Raw genomic sequence first — 23,877 nt, forward strand, 5'->3', positions numbered from 1 at the left:
GGAGTAGAACACAGCGTTGTCCGTAGCCTTAATGTCTGTGAGAGAGAGAGGAGATCTACCTCCCATTCAGTCTATTCTGAAGAGAGAGAGAGATCTACCTCCCATTCAGTCTATTCTGAAGAGAGAGAGAGAGATCTACCTCCCACTCAGTCTATTCTGAAGAGAGAGAGAGAGAGATCTACCTCCCACTCAGTCTATTCTGAAGAGAGAGATCTACCTCCCACTCAGTCTATTCTGAAGAGAGAGAGAGATCTACCTCCCACTCACTCTATTCTGAAGAGAGAGAGAGATCTACCTCTCACTCAGTCTATTCTGAAGAGAGAGAGAGAGATCTACCTCCCACTCACTCTATTCTGAAGAGAGAGAGAGATCTACCTCCCACTCAGTCTATTCTGAAGAGAGAGAGAGATCTACCTCTCACTCAGTCTATTCTGAAGAGAGAGAGAGAGATCTACCTCCCACTCAGTCTATTCTGAAGAGAGAGAGAGAGAGATCTACCTCCCACTCAGTCTATTCTGAAGAGAGAGAGAGATCTACCTCCCACTCAGTCTATTCTGAAGAGAGAGAGAGAGATCTACCTCCCACTCAGTCTATTCTGAAGAGAGAGAGAGATCTACCTCCCACTCAGTCTATTCTGAAGAAAGAGAGAGATCTACCTCCCACTCAGTCTATTCTGAAGAGAGAGAGAGAGATCTACCTCCCACTCAGTCTATTCTGAAGAGAGAGAGAGAGATCTACCTCCCACTCAGTCTATTCTGAAGAGAGAGATCTACCTCCCACTCAGTCTATTCTGAAGAGAGAGAGAGATCTACCTCCCACTCAGTCTATTCTGAAGAGAGAGAGAGAGATCTACCTCCCACTCAGTCTATTCTGAAGAGAGAGAGAGAGAGATCTACCTCCCACTCAGTCTATTCTGAATAGAGAGAGAGAGAGATCTACCTCCCACTCAGTCTATTCTGAAGAGAGAGAGAGAGATCTACCTCCCACTCAGTCTATTCTGAAGAGAGAGTGTGAAGGGAGCTGTCTTGAGAGCGCAGCATCACAGAAGATAACACCACTGCAGAGGGTATTGGCACAGCGCCTGACAGCTGGCGTTTCCTTGCACTTAGTCGTAAATGGGGGAGTTTACTCGCTCAGATTTCTCCAGCGCGTCTCGTCCTCTCTCGTTATGTTTGGAATCCTCCCAACTTGATGGACTTCCCCATCCCCTCTGCTGGCTCCTGCAGTAGAAGTCCGAGGACAACAAGGCAGAGGAGAGACATGGTTGAGCTCCACGGGAGAGGGATTTAACCCGGGAATGTCTGGATGTCTTCCAGCCAACACCATGCCTTCATTCTGTAACCACATACGATGGCTGGATCTGGACATCATCATTACCGAAAAGGCAGATTTATAATAAGTGACTGGGACACACACCATGGCCGCTGTGGAAGTGTTTCTCTCCGTCTTGATGCTCGTCATTATAGTGGTGTCGCTGCTGTCCAACGCCGTGGTGCTGATCTGCTTTCTGTACAACCCAGAGATCAGGAAGCAAGTGCCCTGCGTGTTCACCCTCAACCTCACTTTCTGTAACTTGTTGCTGACCGTTTCCAACATGCCCCTAACTCTGGCGGGTCTCGTCAACGAGGGTCAGCCTGGGAGTGACGCCTTCTGTCAGTTCGTCGGCTTCTCGGAGACTTTCTTAACGACTAATTCGATGTTGAGCGTGGCCGCTCTGAGCGTCGACAGGTGGATCGCCGTGGTGTTTCCGTTGAGGTACCATTCTAGAATACGACATAGAGATGCAGCTCTCGTGCTCGGTTACACGTGGATACATTGCGTGTGTTTTTCGACGGCGGCGGCTCGTCTCTCGTGGGTGGGATACCATCCGCTTTACGCCTCCTGCACTCTCGTCGACGCGGCGGAGAACAGTCAGACCCCGTTTGTTATCTTCACTGTGGTTTTTCACTCCCTCACCTTTCTCCTGTCGTTTCTAGTCCTGTGCGTCACCTACCTGAAGGTGCTGAAGGTGGCCAGGTTCCACTGTAAACGGATAGACGTTATCACGATGCAGACTTTAGTGCTGCTTGTGGATATTCAGCCAAGGTAAGAGGAGGTGTTTGACTTGTGTCTTCCTCTGTGCACCTGCCTCACTGTTGTTTACATTTCATGTTCAAACCAGAACAGTGCATCATGGGACATTTCTTTGTTCTATTATTTTATGATCTGTTGTGTTCTATTGTGTTCTATTCTACTGTGGTCTATTGTGTTCTATTGTGTTCTATTGTGTTCTATTGTGTTCTATACTGTTGTGTTGTGTTCTATTGTGTTCTATTCTGTTGAGTTCTATTCTATTGTGTTCTATTGTGTTCTAAACTGTTGTGTTCTATTGTGTTCTATTATATTGTATTCTATTGTGTTCTATTCTATTGTGTTCTATTGTGTTCTATTCTATGTGTTCTATTCTGGTGTGTTCTATTCTATTGTGTTCTATTCTAGTGTGCTATATTCTATTGTGTTCTATTCTATTGTGTTCTATTGTGTTCTATTCTATTGTGTTCTATTGTGTTCTATTCTATTGTGTTCTATTGTGTTATATTCTATTGTGTTCTATTCTAGTGTGTTATATTCTATTGTGTTATATTCTATTGTGTTACATTCTAGTGTGTTATATTCTATTGTGTTCTATTGTGTTCTATTCTATTGTATTCTATTCTATTGTATTCTATTGTGTTCTATTGTGTTCTATTCTATTGTGTTCTATTCTATTGTGCTCTATTCTATTGTGTTCTATTCTATTGTGTTCTAATCCATGATGTTCTACATGCAGTAACCCCAGATAGTTAATGGTTATATATACATGCAGTAACCCCAGATAGTTAATGGTTATATATACAGTACATGCAGTAACCCCAGATAGTTAATGGTTATATATACATGCAGTAACCCCAGATAGTTAATGGTTATATATACATGCAGTAACCCCAGATAGTTAATGGTTATATATACAGTACATGCAGTAACCCCAGATAGTTAATGGTTATATATACATGCAGTAACCCCAGATAGTTAATGGTTATATATACAGTACATGCAGTAACCCCAGATAGTTAATGGTTATATATACAGTACATGTAGTAACCCCAGATAGTTAATGGTTATATATACAGTACATGCAGTAACCCCAGATAGTTAATGGTTATATATACATGCAGTAACCCCAGATAGTTAATGGTTATATATACAGTACATGCAGTAACCCCAGATAGTTAATGGTTATATATACATGCAGTAACCCCAGATAGTTAATGGTTATATATACAGTACATGCAGTAACCCCAGATAGTTAATGGTTATATATACATGCAGTAACCCCAGATAGTTAATGGTTATATATACAGTACATGCAGTAACCCCAGATAGTTAATGGTTATATATACAGTACATGCAGTAACCCCAGATAGTTAATGGTTATATATACAGTACATGCAGTAACCCCAGATAGTTAATGGTTATATATACAGTACATGCAGTAACCCCAGATAGTTAATGGTTATATATACAGTACATGCAGTAACCCCAGATAGTTAATGGTTATATATACATGCAGTAACCCCAGATAGTTAATGGTTATATATACATGCAGTAACCCCAGATAGTTAATGGTTATATATACAGTACATGCAGTAACCCCAGATAGTTAATGGTTATATATACATGCAGTAACCCCAGATAGTTAATGGTTATATATACAGTACATGCAGTAACCCCAGATAGTTAATGGTTATATATACATGCAGTAACCCCAGATAGTTAATGGTTATATATACAGTACATGCAGTAACCCCAGATAGTTAATGGTTATATATACATGCAGTGACCCCAGATAGTTAATGGTTATATATACATGTAGTAACCCCAGATAGTTAATGGTTATATATACAGTACATGCAGTAACCCCAGATAGTTAATGGTTATATATACATGCAGTAACCCCAGATAGTTAATGGTTATATATACATGCAGTAACCCCAGATAGTTAATGGTTATATATACAGTACATGCAGTAACCCCAGATAGTTAATGGTTATATATACATGCAGTAACCCCAGATAGTTAATGGTTATATATACAGTACATGCAGTAACCCCAGATAGTTAATGGTTATATATACATGCAGTAACCCCAGATAGTTAATGGTTATATATACAGTACATGCAGTAACCCCAGATAGTTAATGGTTATATATACAGTACATGCAGTAACCCCAGATAGTTAATGGTTATATATACATGCAGTAACCCCAGATAGTTAATGGTTATATATACATGCAGTAACCCCAGATAGTTAATGGTTATATATACATGCAGTAACCCCAGATAGTTAATGGTTATATATACAGCACATGCAGTAACCCCAGATAGTTAATGGCTATATATACATGCAGTAACCCCAGATAGTTAATGGTTATATATACATGAAGTAACCCCAGATAGTTAATGGTTATATATACAGTACATGCAGTAACCCCAGATAGTTAATGGTTATATATACATGCAGTAACCCCAGATAGTTAATGGTTATATATACAGTACATGCAGTAACCCCAGATAGTTAATGGTTATATATACAGTACATGCAGTAACCCCAGATAGTTAATGGTTATATATACATGCAGTAACCCCAGATAGTTAATGGTTATATATACAGTACATGCAGTAACCCCAGATAGTTAATGGTTATATATACATGCAGTAACCCCAGATAGTTAATGGTTATATATACAGTACATGCAGTAACCCCAGATAGTTAATGGTTATATATACATGCAGTAACCCCAGATAGTTAATGGTTATATATACATGCAGTAACCCCAGATAGTTAATGGTTATATATACATGCAGTAACCCCAGATAGTTAATGGTTATATATACAGTACATGCAGTAACCCCAGATAGTTAATGGTTATATATACAGTACATGCAGTAACCCCAGATAGTTAATGGTTATATATACAGTACATGCAGTAACCCCAGATAGTTAATGGTTATATATACATGCAGTAACCCCAGATAGTTAATGGTTATATATACATGCAGTAACCCCAGATAGTTAATGGTTATATATACAGTACATGCAGTAACCCCAGATAGTTAATGGTTATATATACATGCAGTAACCCCAGATAGTTAATGGTTATATATACAGTACATGCAGTAACCCCAGATAGTTAATGGTTATATATACATGCAGTAACCCCAGATAGTTAATGGTTATATATACATGCAGTAACCCCAGATAGTTAATGGTTATATATACAGTACATGCAGTAATCCCAGATAGTTAATGGTTATATATACATGCAGTAACCCCAGATAGTTAATGGTTATATATACAGTACATGCAGTAACCCCAGATAGTTAATGGTTATATATACAGTACATGCAGTAACCCCAGATAGTTAATGGTTATATATACATGCAGTAACCCCAGATAGTTAATGGTTATATATACATGCAGTAACCCCAGATAGTTAATGGTTATATATACATGCAGTAACCCCAGATAGTTAATGGTTATATATACATGCAGTAACCCCAGATAGTTAATGGTTATATATACAGTACATGCAGTAACCCCAGATAGTTAATGGTTATATATACATGCAGTAACCCCAGATAGTTAATGGTTATATATACAGTACATGCAGTAACCCCAGATAGTTAATGGTTATATATACAGTACATGCAGTAACCCCAGATAGTTAATGGTTATATATACAGTACATGCAGTAACCCCAGATAGTTAATGGTTATATATACAGTACATGCAGTAACCCCAGATAGTTAATGGTTATATATACAGTACATGCAGTAACCCCAGATAGTTAATGGTTATATATACATGCAGTGACCCCAGATAGTTAATGGTTATATATACAGTACATGCGGTAACCCCAGATAGTTAATGGTTATATATACAGTACATGCAGTAACCCCAGATAGTTAATGGTTATATATACAGTACATGCAGTAACCCCAGATAGTTAATGGTTATATATACATGCAGTAACCCCAGATAGTTAATGGTTATATATACATGCAGTAACCCCAGATAGTTAATGGTTATATATACATGCAGTAACCCCAGATAGTTAATGGTTATATATACAGTACATGCAGTAACCCCAGATAGTTAATGGCTATATATACATGCAGTAACCCCAGATAGTTAATGGTTATATATACATGAAGTAACCCCAGATAGTTAATGGTTATATATACAGTACATGCAGTAACCCCAGATAGTTAATGGTTATATATACATGCAGTAACCCCAGATAGTTAATGGTTATATATACAGTACATGCAGTAACCCCAGATAGTTAATGGTTATATATACAGTACATGCAGTAACCCCAGATAGTTAATGGTTATATATACATGCAGTAACCCCAGATAGTTAATGGTTATATATACAGTACATGCAGTAACCCCAGATAGTTAATGGTTATATATACATGCAGTAACCCCAGATAGTTAATGGTTATATATACAGTACATGCAGTAACCCCAGATAGTTAATGGTTATATATACATGCAGTAACCCCAGATAGTTAATGGTTATATATACATGCAGTAACCCCAGATAGTTAATGGTTATATATACATGCAGTAACCCCAGATAGTTAATGGTTATATATACAGTACATGCAGTAACCCCAGATAGTTAATGGTTATATATACAGTACATGCAGTAACCCCAGATAGTTAATGGTTATATATACAGTACATGCAGTAACCCCAGATAGTTAATGGTTATATATACATGCAGTAACCCCAGATAGTTAATGGTTATATATACATGCAGTAACCCCAGATAGTTAATGGTTATATATACAGTACATGCAGTAACCCCAGATAGTTAATGGTTATATATACATGCAGTAACCCCAGATAGTTAATGGTTATATATACAGTACATGCAGTAACCCCAGATAGTTAATGGTTATATATACATGCAGTAACCCCAGATAGTTAATGGTTATATATACATGCAGTAACCCCAGATAGTTAATGGTTATATATACAGTACATGCAGTAATCCCAGATAGTTAATGGTTATATATACATGCAGTAACCCCAGATAGTTAATGGTTATATATACAGTACATGCAGTAACCCCAGATAGTTAATGGTTATATATACAGTACATGCAGTAACCCCAGATAGTTAATGGTTATATATACATGCAGTAACCCCAGATAGTTAATGGTTATATATACATGCAGTAACCCCAGATAGTTAATGGTTATATATACATGCAGTAACCCCAGATAGTTAATGGTTATATATACAGTACATGCAGTAACCCCAGATAGTTAATGGTTATATATACAGTACATGCAGTAACCCCAGATAGTTAATGGTTATATATACAGTACATGCAGTAACCCCAGATAGTTAATGGTTATATATACATGCAGTAACCCCAGATAGTTAATGGTTATATATACATGCAGTAACCCCAGATAGTTAATGGTTATATATACAGTACATGCAGTAACCCCAGATAGTTAATGGTTATATATACATGCAGTAACCCCAGATAGTTAATGGTTATATATACAGTACATGCAGTAACCCCAGATAGTTAATGGTTATATATACATGCAGTAACCCCAGATAGTTAATGGTTATATATACATGCAGTAACCCCAGATAGTTAATGGTTATATATACAGTACATGCAGTAATCCCAGATAGTTAATGGTTATATATACATGCAGTAACCCCAGATAGTTAATGGTTATATATACAGTACATGCAGTAACCCCAGATAGTTAATGGTTATATATACAGTACATGCAGTAACCCCAGATAGTTAATGGTTATATATACATGCAGTAACCCCAGATAGTTAATGGTTATATATACATGCAGTAACCCCAGATAGTTAATGGTTATATATACATGCAGTAACCCCAGATAGTTAATGGTTATATATACATGCAGTAACCCCAGATAGTTAATGGTTATATATACAGTACATGCAGTAACCCCAGATAGTTAATGGTTATATATACATGCAGTAACCCCAGATAGTTAATGGTTATATATACAGTACATGCAGTAACCCCAGATAGTTAATGGTTATATATACATGCAGTAACCCCAGATAGTTAATGGTTATATATACATGCAGTAACCCCAGATAGTTAATGGTTATATATACAGTACATGCAGTAATCCCAGATAGTTAATGGTTATATATACATGCAGTAACCCCAGATAGTTAATGGTTATATATACAGTACATGCAGTAACCCCAGATAGTTAATGGTTATATATACAGTACATGCAGTAACCCCAGATAGTTAATGGTTATATATACATGCAGTAACCCCAGATAGTTAATGGTTATATATACATGCAGTAACCCCAGATAGTTAATGGTTATATATACATGCAGTAACCCCAGATAGTTAATGGTTATATATACAGTACATGCAGTAACCCCAGATAGTTAATGGTTATATATACAGTACATGCAGTAACCCCAGATAGTTAATGGTTATATATACAGTACATGCAGTAACCCCAGATAGTTAATGGTTATATATACATGCAGTAACCCCAGATAGTTAATGGTTATATATACATGCAGTAACCCCAGATAGTTAATGGTTATATATAGAGTACATGCAGTAACCCCAGATAGTTAATGGTTATATATACATGCAGTAACCCCAGATAGTTAATGGTTATATATACAGTACATGCAGTAACCCCAGATAGTTAATGGTTATATATACATGCAGTAACCCCAGATAGTTAATGGTTATATATACATGCAGTAACCCCAGATAGTTAATGGTTATATATACAGTACATGCAGTAATCCCAGATAGTTAATGGTTATATATACATGCAGTAACCCCAGATAGTTAATGGTTATATATACAGTACATGCAGTAACCCCAGATAGTTAATGGTTATATATACAGTACATGCAGTAACCCCAGATAGTTAATGGTTATATATACATGCAGTAACCCCAGATAGTTAATGGTTATATATACATGCAGTAACCCCAGATAGTTAATGGTTATATATACATGCAGTAACCCCAGATAGTTAATGGTTATATATACATGCAGTAACCCCAGATAGTTAATGGTTATATATACAGTACATGCAGTAACCCCAGATAGTTAATGGTTATATATACATGCAGTAACCCCAGATAGTTAATGGTTATATATACAGTACATGCAGTAACCCCAGATAGTTAATGGTTATATATACAGTACATGCAGTAACCCCAGATAGTTAATGGTTATATATACAGTACATGCAGTAACCCCAGATAGTTAATGGTTATATATACAGTACATGCAGTAACCCCAGATAGTTAATGGTTATATATACAGTACATGCAGTAACCCCAGATAGTTAATGGTTATATATACATGCAGTGACCCCAGATAGTTAATGGTTATATATACAGTACATGCGGTAACCCCAGATAGTTAATGGTTATATATACAGTACATGCAGTAACCCCAGATAGTTAATGGTTATATATACAGTACATGCAGTAACCCCAGATAGTTAATGGTTATATATACATGCAGTAACCCCAGATAGTTAATGGTTATATATACATGCAGTAACCCCAGATAGTTAATGGTTATATATACAGTACATGCAGTAACCCCAGATAGTTAATGGCTATATATACATGCAGTAACCCCAGATAGTTAATGGTTATATATACATGAAGTAACCCCAGATAGTTAATGGTTATATATACAGTACATGCAGTAACCCCAGATAGTTAATGGTTATATATACATGCAGTAACCCCAGATAGTTAATGGTTATATATACAGTACATGCAGTAACCCCAGATAGTTAATGGTTATATATACAGTACATGCAGTAACCCCAGATAGTTAATGGTTATATATACATGCAGTAACCCCAGATAGTTAATGGTTATATATACAGTACATGCAGTAACCCCAGATAGTTAATGGTTATATATACATGCAGTGACCCCAGATAGTTAATGGTTATATATACAGTACATGCGGTAACCCCAGATAGTTAATGGTTATATATACAGTACATGCAGTAACCCCAGATAGTTAATGGTTATATATACAGTACATGCAGTAACCCCAGATAGTTAATGGTTATATATACATGCAGTAACCCCAGATAGTTAATGGTTATATATACATGCAGTAACCCCAGATAGTTAATGGTTATATATACAGTACATGCAGTAACCCCAGATAGTTAATGGCTATATATACATGCAGTAACCCCAGATAGTTAATGGTTATATATACATGAAGTAACCCCAGATAGTTAATGGTTATATATACAGTACATGCAGTAACCCCAGATAGTTAATGGTTATATATACATGCAGTAACCCCAGATAGTTAATGGTTATATATACAGTACATGCAGTAACCCCAGATAGTTAATGGTTATATATACAGTACATGCAGTAACCCCAGATAGTTAATGGTTATATATACATGCAGTAACCCCAGATAGTTAATGGTTATACATACAGTACATGCAGTAACCCCAGATAGTTAATGGTTATATATACATGCAGTAACCCCAAATAGTTAATGGTTATATATACAGTACATGCAGTAACCCCAGATAGTTAATGGTTATATATACATGCAGTAACCCCAGATAGTTAATGGTTATATATACATGCAGTAACCCCAGATAGTTAATGGTTATATATACATGCAGTAACCCCAGATAGTTAATGGTTATATATACAGTACATGCAGTAACCCCAGATAGTTAATGGTTATATATACAGTACATGCAGTAACCCCAGATAGTTAATGGTTATATATACAGTACATGCAGTAACCCCAGATAGTTAATGGTTATATATACATGCAGTAACCCCAGATAGTTAATGGTTATATATACATGCAGTAACCCCAGATAGTTAATGGTTATATATACAGTACATGCAGTAACCCCAGATAGTTAATGGTTATATATACATGCAGTAACCCCAGATAGTTAATGGTTATATATACAGTACATGCAGTAACCCCAGATAGTTAATGGTTATATATACATGCAGTAACCCCAGATAGTTAATGGTTATATATACATGCAGTAACCCCAGATAGTTAATGGTTATATATACAGTACATGCAGTAATCCCAGATAGTTAATGGTTATATATACATGCAGTAACCCCAGATAGTTAATGGTTATATATACAGTACATGCAGTAACCCCAGATAGTTAATGGTTATATATACAGTACATGCAGTAACCCCAGATAGTTAATGGTTATATATACATGCAGTAACCCCAGATAGTTAATGGTTATATATACATGCAGTAACCCCAGATAGTTAATGGTTATATATACATGCAGTAACCCCAGATAGTTAATGGTTATATATACATGCAGTAACCCCAGATAGTTAATGGTTATATATACAGTACATGCAGTAACCCCAGATAGTTAATGGTTATATATACATGCAGTAACCCCAGATAGTTAATGGTTATATATACAGTACATGCAGTAACCCCAGATAGTTAATGGTTATATATACAGTACATGCAGTAACCCCAGATAGTTAATGGTTATATATACATGCAGTAACCCCAGATAGTTAATGGTTATATATACATGCAGTAACCCCAGATAGTTAATGGTTATATATACATGCAGTAACCCCAGATAGTTAATGGTTATATATACAGTACATGCAGTAACCCCAGATAGTTAATGGTTATATATATAGTACATGCAGTAACCCCAGATAGTTAACGGTTATATATACAGTACATGCAGTAACCCCAGATAGTTAATGGTTATATATACATGCAGTAACCCCAGATAGTTAATGGTTATATATACATGCAGTAACCCCAGATAGTTAATGGTTATATATACATGCAGTAACCCCAGATAGTTAATGGTTATATATACATGCAGTAACCCCAGATAGTTAATGGTTATATATACAGTACATGCAGTAACCCCAGATAGTTAATGGTTATATATACATGCAGTAACCCCAGATAGTTAATGGTTATATATACATGCAGTAACCCCAGATAGTTAATGGTTATATATACATGCAGTAACCCCAGATAGTTAATGGTTATATATACAGTACATGCAGTAACCCCAGATAGTTAATGGTTATATATACATGCAGTAACCCCAGATAGTTAATGGTTATATATACATGCAGTAACCCCAGATAGTTAATGGTTATATATACAGTACATGCAGTAACCCCAGATAGTTAATGGTTATATATACATGCAGTAACCCCAGATAGTTAATGGTTATATATACATGCAGTAACCCCAGATAGTTAATGGTTATATATACATGCAGTAACCCCAGATAGTTAATGGTTATATATACAGTACATGCAGTAACCCCAGATAGTTAATGGTTATATATACAGTACATGCAGTAACCCCAGATAGTTAATGGTTATATATACAGTACATGCAGTAACCCCAGATAGTTAATGGTTATATATACAGTACATGCAGTAATCCCAGATAGTTTCAGCTCTGTATGTGTCCCAAACGGTACCTTGTTCCCTCTATAGTGCACGACCTTAGATCAGAGCCCTGGTTGAAGGTAGTGCACTAACTAGGGAATGAGGTGCCATTTGGGATGCAGCCTGTTTCCTGGTTAGAATAGGATGCAGCCTGTTTCCTGGTTAGAATAGGATGCAGCCTGTTTCCTGGTTAGAATAGGATGCAGCCTGTTTCCTGGTTAGAATAGGATGCAGCCTGTTTCCTGGTTAGAATAGGATGCAGCCTGTTTCCTGGTTAGAATAGGATGCAGCCTGTTTCCTGGTTAGAATAGGATGCAGCCTGTTTCCTGGTTAGAACACGATGCAGCCTGTTTCCTGGTTAGAACAGGATGCAGCCTGTTTCCTGGTTAGAACAGGATGCAGCCTGTTTCCTGGTTAGAACACGATGCAGCCTGTTTCCTGGTTAGAACAGGATGCAGCCTGTTTCCTGGTTAGAATAGGATGCAGCCTGTTTCCTGGTTAGAACAGGATGCAGCCAGTTTCCTGTTTAGAACAGGATGCAGCCTGTTTCCTGGTTAGAACAGGATGCAGCCTGTTTCCTGGTTAGAACAGGATGCAGCCAGTTTCCTGTTTAGAACAGGATGCAGCCTGTTTCCTGGTTAGAATAGGATACAGCCTGTTTCCTGGTTAGAACAGGATGCAGCCAGTTTCCTGTTTAGAACAGGATGCAGCCTGTTTCCTGGTTAGAATAGGATGCAGCCTGTTTCCTGGTTAGAACAGGATGCAGCCTGTTTCCTGGTTAGAATAGGATGCAGCCTGTTTCCTGGTTAGAACAGGATGCAGCCTGTTTCCTGGTTAGAATAGGGTGCAGCCTGTTTCCTGGTTAGAACAGGATGCAGCCTGTTTCCTGGTTAGAACAGGATGCAGCCTGTTTCCTGGTTAGAACAGGATGCAGCCTGTTTCCTGGTTAGAATAGGGTGCAGCCTGTTTCCTGGTTAGAACAGGATGCAGCCTGTTTCCTGGTTAGAACAGGATGCAGCCTGTTTCCTGGTTAGAACAGGGTGAAACCAGTGTTTTACTGAGTGGGAGGGGTATGCTGTTACATAGTATTTTACTGTGGCAGAATAGACAGACTCAAACGGTCTGATACGGTTAACATATTATAACCATCATCATCACACACACCAGACCACACATACACCAGACCACACACACACCAGACCACACACACACCAGACCACACACACACCAGACCACACACACACCAGACCACACACACACCAGACCACACACACACCAGACCACACACACACCAGACCACACATACACCAGACCACACACACACCAGACCACACACACACCAGACCACACACACACCAGACCACACACACACCAGACCACACACACACCAGACCACACACACACCAGACCACACACACACAAGTCACATATACATGTAAAACACACGTGTTTTAAACCACTTCAGTGTCATAATATGATTGTGACAATATTGCTGTCTACGACTGCCATGTATGTACGTATGCATGCGCACAAGCGTATGCACACACATGCACACATACACACAGCGCGCACACTGTTGTCCTCAATCTCTATGGCTGACAGAAAAACAGACACCTCATGGCACCTCATGGCGCCTCATGGCGCCTCATGACACCTCATGGCACCTCATGGTACCTCATGACGTCTCATGGCGCCTCATGACACCTCATGGTACCTCATGATGCCTCATGGCGCCTCATGATGCCTCATTACGCCTCATGACGCCTCATGGCACCTCATGGCACCTCATGGCACCTCATGGCACCTCATGGCACCTCATGGCGCCTCATGACGCCTCATGACACCTCATGACGCCTCATGACACCTAATGACGCCTCATGAAAACTAAAGACAACTAAGCACATCTAATGATACCTCATGACACCTAATTTTAGGTCTAACAACATAATCATGTTCATGTCACGGTGACACTGTTGAATAAAGCGTAACCACATATTTCCCTGATCAGTGTGCGAGAGCGCTGTCTGGAGGAGCAGAAGAGGAGGAGACAGAGAGCAACCAGGAAGATCAGTACCTTCATTGGGACTTTCATGGTCTGCTTTGCTCCCTACGTCATCACCAGGTCAGTAGAACGGGGGGAAGAGAGACATCTTCACAAGAGTATAGTAGGTGATGTGTCCCTGACATCTTTACAAGAGTATAGTAGGTGATGTGTCCCTGACATCTTTACAAGAGTATAGTAGGTGATGTGTCCCTGATATCTTCACAAGAGTATAGTAGGTGATGTGTCTCTGACATCTTTACAAGAGTATAGTAGGTGATGTGTCCCTGACATCTTTACAAGAGTATAGTAGGTGATGTGTCCCTGATATCTTCACAAGAGTATAGTAGGTGATGTGTCCCTGACATCTTCACAAGAGTATAGTAGGTGATGTGTCCCTGATATCTTTACAAGAGTATAGTAGGTGATGTGTCCCTGATATCTTTACAGTAGATGATAATAATATCAAGGATCAACAGGATCTATACCACCTGCCAGCCATAATAACAAGGATCAACAGGATATATACCACCTGCCAGCCATAATAACAAGGACCAACAGGATCTATACCACCTGCCAGCCTTAATAACAAGGATCAACAGGATATATACCACCTGCCAGCCATAATAACAAGGATCAACAGGATCTATACCACCTGCCAGCCATAATAACAAGGATCAACAGGATCTATACCACCTGCCAGCCATAATAACAAGTGGAACTGTTTCTGTTCAGAGAATTCTGCTTTGCTGGAAGTGTTTGAGACGGAAAATGAGGAAATGGATTCTCAGGGTGGTTGGAAGACAGGCTTATAAACCAATATAATCATTTGTTTTGGTACTTTTGACAGCAAGCTACATTTGATAGTGCAGGTTAATTTGGTCTACAGTAACGTATCAAATCAAATCAAATGTATTTATATAGCCCTTCGTACGTCAGCTGATATCTCAAAGTGCTGTACAGAAACCCAGCCTAAAACCCCAAACAGCAAGCAATGCAGGTGTAGAAGCACGGTGGCTTGGAAAAACTCCCTAGAAAGGCCAAAACCTAGGAAGAAACCTAGAGAGGAACCAGGCTATGAGGGGTGTCCAGTCCTCTTCTGGCTGTGCCGGGTGGAGATTATAACAGAACATGGCCAAGATGTTCAAAATGTTCATAAATGACCAGCATGGTCAAATAATAATAATCACAGTAGTTGTCGAGGGTGCAACAGGTCAGCACCTCAGGAGTAAATGTCAGTTGGCTTTTCATAGCCGATCATTAAGAGTATCTCTACCGCTCCTGCGGTCTCTAGAGAGTTGAAAACACCTGCCATGTCCCTGCTATGTTTTGGTAACTTACTGCACTGTTGACTTTCAGGACAACAGAAAGGCACAATATACCCAGGCATCTTCAAATGGAAGATACATATCTAAGGGCTCGATTCAAAGGGCTCGATTCAAAGGGCTCGATTCAAAGGGCTCGATTCAAAGTGCTCGATTCAAAGGGCTCGATGCGAAGGGCTCGATTCAAAGGGCTCGATTCAAAGGGCTCGATTCAAAGGGCTCGATTCAAAGGGCTCGATTCAAAGGGCTCGATTCAAAGGGCTCGATTCAAAGGGCTCGATTCAAAGGGCTCGATTCAAAGGGCTCGATTCAAAGGGCTCGATTCAAAGGGCTCGATTCAAAGTGCTCGATTCAAAGGGCTCGATTCAAAGGGCTTTTAATAATGAATTAATCTTTACCTGTCCTGTGAATACATTATCATGAATTGAATAATATGTATTATGTAACAAACAACAGAACTAAATGTATGCTTTGAACTCTGACCTCTTCTCTAGTTGTGCGATGACAAGTAGAAAGGCATGTCTTATATTTACGTCTCTCTCTCTCTCTCTCTCTCTCTCTCTCTCTCTCTCTCTCTCTGTCTCTCTCTCTCTCTCTCTCTCTCTCTCTCTCTCTCTCTCTCTCTCTCTCTCTTTCTCTCTCTCTCTCTCTCTCCCCCTCTCTCTCTCTCTCTCTCCCCCTCTCTCTCTCTCGCCCATCCCTCTTTCCCGATCCTGTATAGGATTGTGGAGTTATTTCCGTCCGTTCCTATCGACCACCACTGGGCAGTGGTCTCCAAGTGCTTGGCCTACAGCAAGGCGGCCTGCGACCCCTTCGTCTACTCCCTGCTCCGTAACCAGTACAAGAAGACGTGTGGTGACATCATCAACAGGCTGCTGAAGCCCAGCTCTATGAATGCATCTGGACCAGGTCACCATCACAACCATGAGACTGAGGGGAGGAACAACACAGTCCAGACTGCAGCAGACTGAGGAAGAGGGTTGTGTTATTGTCTAAGGGTTGATAGTCTATGTTCAAACTGAGGCCGGGGGTTGTGTTATTGTCTAAGGGTTGATAGTCTATGTTCAGACTGATGTATGTGGTACTGTTATTGTCTAAGGGTTGATAGTCTATGTTCAGACTGAGGCCGGGGGTTGTGTTATTGTCTAAGGGTTGATAGTCTATGTTCAGACTGAGGCCGGGGGTGGTGTTATTGTCTAAGGGTTGATAGTCTATGTTCAGACTGAGGCCGGGGGCGGTGTTATTGTCTAAGGGTTGATAGTCTATGTTCAGACTGAGGAAGGGGGTGGTGTTATTGTCTAAGGGTTGATAGTCTATGTTCAGACTGATGTATGTGGTACTGTTATTGTCTAAGGGTTGATAGTCTATGTTCAGACTGAGGAAGGGGGTGGTGTTATTGTCTAAGGGTTGATAGTCTATGTTCAGACTGAGGAAAGGGGTGGTGTTATTGTCTAAGGGTTGATAGTCTATGTTCAGACTGATGTATGTGGTACTGTTATTGTCTAAGGGTTGATATGTTCAGACTGAGGAAGGGGGTGGTGTTATTGTCTAAGGGTTGATAGTCTATGTTCAGACTGATGTATGTGGTACTGTTATTGTCTAAGGATTGATACTCTATGTTCAGACTGAGGCCGGGGGTGGTGTTATTGTCTAAGGGTTGATAGTCTATGTTCAGACTGATCTCTCTCACTGGATGTCAACGAAGGATTTCTGGGATATGATTCAGTGTATTTCTGTGGTTATCCAACCTAATCCCGTCACACAGCGACCGATACGTCCGTAGCATGAACGTGCTGTTGTGAAGAAGATGGATGTGACTTGGGGCAGATTTGTGTTGAGGCAGACTAACTCTCACTGAGAAAAAACAATCCTCTTAAGGTGATCCTACTGAGGAGAGGTATTTGTGAGCCGTAAACACACTAGCAATTCTATGATTGTCAGCATGTGTACGCTTTCACATTACCTGCATTTGTATCTATATCACTACACCCCAACAAGAGTTATACGGCTGTCCCTATAGGATAACCCCTTTTTGGTTCCAGGAAGAACCCCTTTGTGTTCCATGTTAAACCCTCTGTGGAACAGGGTTCTACCTGCAACCAAAACGGGTTCTTAAAAGGGTTGTCCAATGGGGACAGCCGAAGAACCCTTTTGGGTTCCATGTTAAACCCTCTGTGGAACAGGGTTCTACCTGCAACCAAAACGTGTTCTTCAAAGGGTTGTCCAATGGGGACAGCCGAAGAACCCTTTTGGGTTCTTGATACCACCTTTTTCTCTCCTAAGATCGTAGGAGTAACGTCACATAAAGAAATGGAAGGTATCAATAGTTGTACAGTATGTTTTAGTATGTGCGCTGAGTTTGGGGGGGTACGGTGGCCCAAAGGGGCCAAATAGCTTTGTATGAAGGGAGTACCTCAGTAAGTGTTGTGGTGTTGAAAGGTAGCACTAAACATAGCACCAAAGGAGAGGATACAATCTGATTATTACAGTGATGACGACATGTTAGGAAAACACATTGAGGATTGTTACCTCGGAGTTAGGCTCAGGTATATATCTTTAGGCTAGGGGGTGGTATTTTCATGTCCGGATGAAAAGCATGCCCAAAGTAAACTGCCTGTTACTCAGGCCCAGAAGCTGGGATATGCATATAGTTAGATTTGGATAGAAAACACTCTAAAGTTTCTAAAACTGTTAAAATAATGTCTGTGAGTATAACAGAACTGATATGGCAGGCGAAACCCCAAGGACAAACCATCCAGGATTTTTTGTTGTTGAGTTAACTGTGTTTTCTATTTCTATGGTAAACAAGATTTATGAGGCACCTGGTTGCAGTTCCTATGGCTTCCACTAGATGTCAACCGTCTTTAGAAATTGGTTGATATTTTTCCTTTGAGAAATGAAGAAGTGCGGCTATTCAGAATGAGAGTCAAGCCAAGTGGACTCTTTTGTTTGGGGCGCACGACCTGGCGCTCGCTCCACTTTGATTTTATCCGCTATTGAACACAGTATATTCCGTCTTAAATTTCATCGATTATTTACGTTTTAGGATACCTAAGGATGGATTAGGAAAGTTGTTTGGATTAAGTTTACAGGTAACGTATTAGATAATTTGTAGTCATGTTGGGCGAATTGGAACGGGTGTATTTTCTGAATCAAACGCGCCAAATAAATTGACATTTTGGGGATATAACGAAGGAATTTATAGAACAAAAGGAACATTTGTGATGTTTCTGGGACATATTGGAGTGCCATCTTCAAAGGTAAGGCATGAATTATATCGCTATTTCTGACTTTCGTGTTGCACCTCCCTGGTTGAAAAATGTTTGTCATGCATTTTTATGCGGGGTGCTGTCCTCAGATAATCGCATGGTTTGCTTTCGCCGTAAAGCCTTTTTGAAATCTGACATGGTGGCTGGATTAACAAGAAGTTAAGCTTTATTTTTATGTATTACAAGTTAAATATTTATAGCAATTTAATTTGAATTTGGTGCTCTGCCATTTCACCGGATGTTGTCAAATCGATCCCGCTAAAGGGATTTGATCCCTAAGAATTTTTAAAACACATTGAGGCTTGTTACCTGGGAGTTAGGCTCAGGTATTTAAAACACATTGAGGCTTGTTACCTGGGAGATAGGCTCAGGTATTTAAAACACATTGAGGCTTGTTACCTGGGAGATAGACTCAGGTATTTTACTCTTGATAAAATACACTTCTACTGCTCTCATCTTGATCAGGTGAATGGTCCCATCAGCGCTTGTGAGCACGTCCTTACAGTATTAGATAGGGAGGACTGAGGTGTAGTCAATATTCTCTTCTGCAACAGAAGTCCTTAAACCCATCCATGGGTCCACAAAGACCGGTTCTGTCCCTGTCGTATTTAAATGCAGTGTTTATGTAGCTCTCATATGCACAGATATGTCCCAAATGGAACCCTATGTACATGTAACGGATGTGAAATGGCTAGCTAGTTAGCAGGTACGCGCTAGTAGCATTTCAATCAGTTAAGTCACTTGCTCTGAGACTTTAAGTAGGGTTGCCCCTTGCTCTGCAAGGGCCGCGGCTTTTGTGGAGCGATGGGTAACGACGCTTCGTGGGTGTCAGTTGTTGATGTGTGCAGAAGGTCCCTGGTTCGCGTCCGTGTCGGGGCGAGGGGACGACGTAAAGTTACATCTGTTGCATACAGCTATGGGCCCTGGTCACACACACACACACCACACACACACACACACACACCACACACCACACATACACCACACACCACACACACACGCACACACACACACAATACAAGGTTGAAGAGGTCTTCTCTGTGGACTAGCCGAGGCCAAGCTCTGTCAATTATGTTACACTTGATCAAATAACCTGAGGGAAACACAACAGTCAGCCAGCCAGTTAACCAGTCAGTCAGACAGACAGTCAGACAGACAGACAGACAGTCAACCAGTCAGCCAGCCAGCCAGCCAAACAGCCAGTTAACCAGTCAGTCTGAAAGCCAGACAACCAGTCAGTCTGACAGCCAGTCAGACAGTCAGTCAGTCAGTCAGCCAGCCAGTCAACCAGTCAGACAGTCAAACAGCCAGCCAGCCAGCCAGTCAACCAGACAGTCTGACAGCCAGACAGTCAGTCAGACAGTCAGACCGACAGCCAGACAGTCAGACAGTCAGACAGACAGACAGCCAGACAGTCAGTCAGCCAGCCAGCCAGCCAGCCAGTCAGCCAGCCAGCCAGTCAACCTGCCGCCCCAAAGCCTCTTACCAACCCACATACCCAGAGTATTTACCCCACCCTTACCCATCATTACACTACCTACCAGTTCCATCCCACCCTTACCCATCATTACACCACCTACCAGTTCCACCCCACCCTTACCCATCATTACACTACCTACCAGTTCCATCCCACCCTTACCCATCATTACACTACCTACCAGTTCCATCCCACCCTTACCCATCATTACACTACCTACCAGTTCCATCCCACCCTTACCCATCATTACACTACCTACCAGTTCCATCCCACCCTTACCCATCATTACACTACCTACCAGTTCCATCCCACCCTTACCCATCATTACACTACCTACCAGTTCCACCCCACCCTTACCCATCATTACACTACCTACCAGTTCCATCCCACCCTTACCCATCATTACACTACCTACCAGTTCCCCCCCACCCTTACCCATCATTACACTACCTACCAGTTCCATCCCACCCTTACCCATCATTACACTACCTACCAGTTCCATCCCACCCTTACCCATCATTACACTACCTACCAGTTCCATCCCACCCTTACCCATCATTACACTACCTACCAGTTCCACCTCACCCTTACCCATCATTACACTACCTACCAGTTCCACCCCACCCTTACCATCATTACACTACCTACCAGTTCCATCCCACCCTTACCCATCATTACACTACCTACCAGTTCCATCCCACCCTTACCCATCATTACACTACCTACCAGTTCCATCCCACCCTTACCCATCATTACACTACCTACCAGTTCCACCTCACCCTTACCCATCATTACACTACCTACCAGTTCCACCCCACCCTTACCATCATTACACTACCTACCAGTTCCATCCCACCCTTACCCATCATTACACTACCTACCAGTTCCATCCCACCCTTACCCATCATTACACTACCTACCAGTTCCATCCCACCCTTACCCATCATTACACTACCTACCAGTTCCACCCCACCCTTACCCATCATTACACTACCTACCAGTTCCATCCCACCCTTACCCATCATTACACTACCTACCAGTTCCACCCCACCCTTACCCATCATTACACTACCTACCAGTTCCATCCCACCCTTACCCATCATTACACTACCTACCAGTTCCATCCCACCCTTACCCATCATTACACTACCTACCAGTTCCATCCCACCCTTACCTATCATTACACTACCTACCAGTTCCATCCCACCCTTACCCATCATTACACTACCTACCAGTTCCATCCCACCCTTACCCATCATTACACTACCTACCAGTTCCATCCCACCCTTACCCATCATTACACTACCTACCAGTTCCATCCCACCCTTACCCATCATTACACTACCTACCAGTTCCATCCCACCCTTACCCATCTTTACACTACCTACCAGTTCCACCCCACCCTTACCCATCATTACACTACCTACCAGTTCCACCCCACCCTTACCCATCATTACACTACCTACCAGTTCCACCCCACCCTTACCCATCATTACACTACCTACCAGTTCCATCCCACCCTTACCTATCATTACACTACCTACCAGTTCCATATCTTCAGTTATTGGATCACCCTGAATGAGTCAACGTGAACACATTCCTTATTGACTGAATAGATGTTATCTCTACTAATGCCACAGAGGAATCCTTATCTTCCACACTGTATTCGTTGATAAAGGGGATTCCTATCCTACTCACTTTAAATGTTGGCATCATTATTATTTCGTTTTCTGTATCAGAAGTGAGCAGACTCTGTATCAGAGGGGTGTGATTGAACACGGTATATCAGGGTTGGTTTAGTAGAGATGGGGCTGTGATTGAACACAGTATATCAGGGTTGGTTTAGTAGAGATGGGGGTGTGATTGAACACATTATATCAGGGTTGGTTTAGTAGAGATGGGGGTGTGATTGAACACAGTATATCAGGGTTGGTTTAGTAGAGATGGGGTGTGATTGATCACAGTATATCAGGGTTGGTTTAGTAGAGATGGGGCTGTGATTGAACACAGTATATCAGGGTTGGTTTAGTAGAGATGGGGGCTTTGAGTTTTACCTGAAGAATCATAACGTTCATGATTTATTGATTTTCACAATCCTGTTTGTGTTTACACTGAACATTGCAGCTTAGCATGACATTATTAGTAAAAAAGTAAAATATTTTAGGTTTATTTTCCACTGCACAGAAATGAAGGATGAGCAGTTAAATGGTGAACGCTTGATATCTGGACTCGAGACTCTAGTTACAGCCCATAAATACTGACAGCTTTTGCAGCTGCGCCTATCTACCTTATGACATGTGATTAATAGGATAACTTTGGCGGGTAAAAAATGCAATTTTCTTATGGTACTCGTCTCATGAATCTGCTGCGTTTTTTGGGATTGGCGTGGTCCACAAAGTGCTAACGGGTATTTCTACGGGAGAGAAGATACACAGTGCCAAATTAATGTACATTAAGGATTGGAAGGTCCAGGGAGCCAGAATCACACTCGCTTTTAGATTAAACTCGTGGAAATCCCATTAAATCTGACACCAAGAAATATGTTATTAATCAACATTTTAGAAGTATCTATAGAAGTTGGCTATATAAATAAATGTGATTTGATTTAGAAGGACAAACGCTAACTGTAAAATACATCTATCGTCTGATTGGATCAGTCGTTGCCCCTATCTGTAGTGTTCTTTTTAAAAAACTTGTGTTGTCATCAAAATGCGCCTCGAGGCGTGTAATATTAGCGAGTCAGATTACGGTCTGAACGACCACTATCTTCATCGGAGTTGACATCTGCATTTATTTAAGGTAATTATCCTTATTAATAAAAGTGGGTGAGCTGGTTGTTTTGATGGATTACACAGTACTGTAAATATCACTCAGTCAAGATGAGTAATAATGCCTTAAACGTAACGATGGTATAATTTCTGTCATATAATATAACAAAATGTCCTTTCAGCAGCGGGATTCGTTCTATAGAGATTGGTATCAACATAATAAAATGAACGGAGAGATCAGGAATGGATAATCTGTCATTGCCTTATTCGTCTATATGTATTAACTTGTGGTTGGGATCCGCCTGTGTCATGCTGTACCAGGGATGGGCATCTCGAGTCCTCGGGGCCTGATTGGGGACACACGTTGTCCCCAGCTAACGACACCTGACTCCAACAATCAACCAATCATGGTCTTCTGTTTAG

At 40.4% G+C, this 23,877-nt stretch overlaps 1 protein-coding gene across 1 annotated transcript; it reads left to right on the top strand.

The window, feature by feature from the left end:
• Positions 1-1,004: 1,004 nt before the first annotated feature.
• Positions 1,005-20,857, top strand: LOC129835987 (G-protein coupled receptor 26-like). Its single transcript, XM_055901700.1, has 3 exons — positions 1,005-2,085; positions 14,583-14,696; positions 16,662-20,857. Exons 1-3 carry the CDS (start codon positions 1,418-1,420, stop codon positions 16,909-16,911), a joined length of 1,032 nt encoding a protein of 343 aa, XP_055757675.1. The 5' UTR covers positions 1,005-1,417; the 3' UTR covers positions 16,912-20,857.
• The last annotated feature ends 3,020 nt before the right edge of the window (positions 20,858-23,877 follow it).

Source organism: Salvelinus fontinalis, chromosome 37, assembly GCF_029448725.1.
Source record: "Salvelinus fontinalis isolate EN_2023a chromosome 37, ASM2944872v1, whole genome shotgun sequence".
Taxonomy (NCBI): Eukaryota; Metazoa; Chordata; class Actinopteri; order Salmoniformes; family Salmonidae; genus Salvelinus; species Salvelinus fontinalis.

Excerpts from the sequence above, each read along its gene's own strand:
- LOC129835987 (XM_055901700.1), top strand. The coding sequence starts at position 1,418 with ATGGCCGCTGTGGAAGTGTTTCTCTCCGTCTTGATGCTCGTCATTATA. Across the intron at positions 2,086-14,582 it reads CTTGTGGATATTCAGCCAAG|TGTGCGAGAGCGCTGTCTGG; the intron begins GTAAGAGGAGGT and ends TTCCCTGATCAG. Across the intron at positions 14,697-16,661 it reads GCTCCCTACGTCATCACCAG|GATTGTGGAGTTATTTCCGT; the intron begins GTCAGTAGAACG and ends GATCCTGTATAG.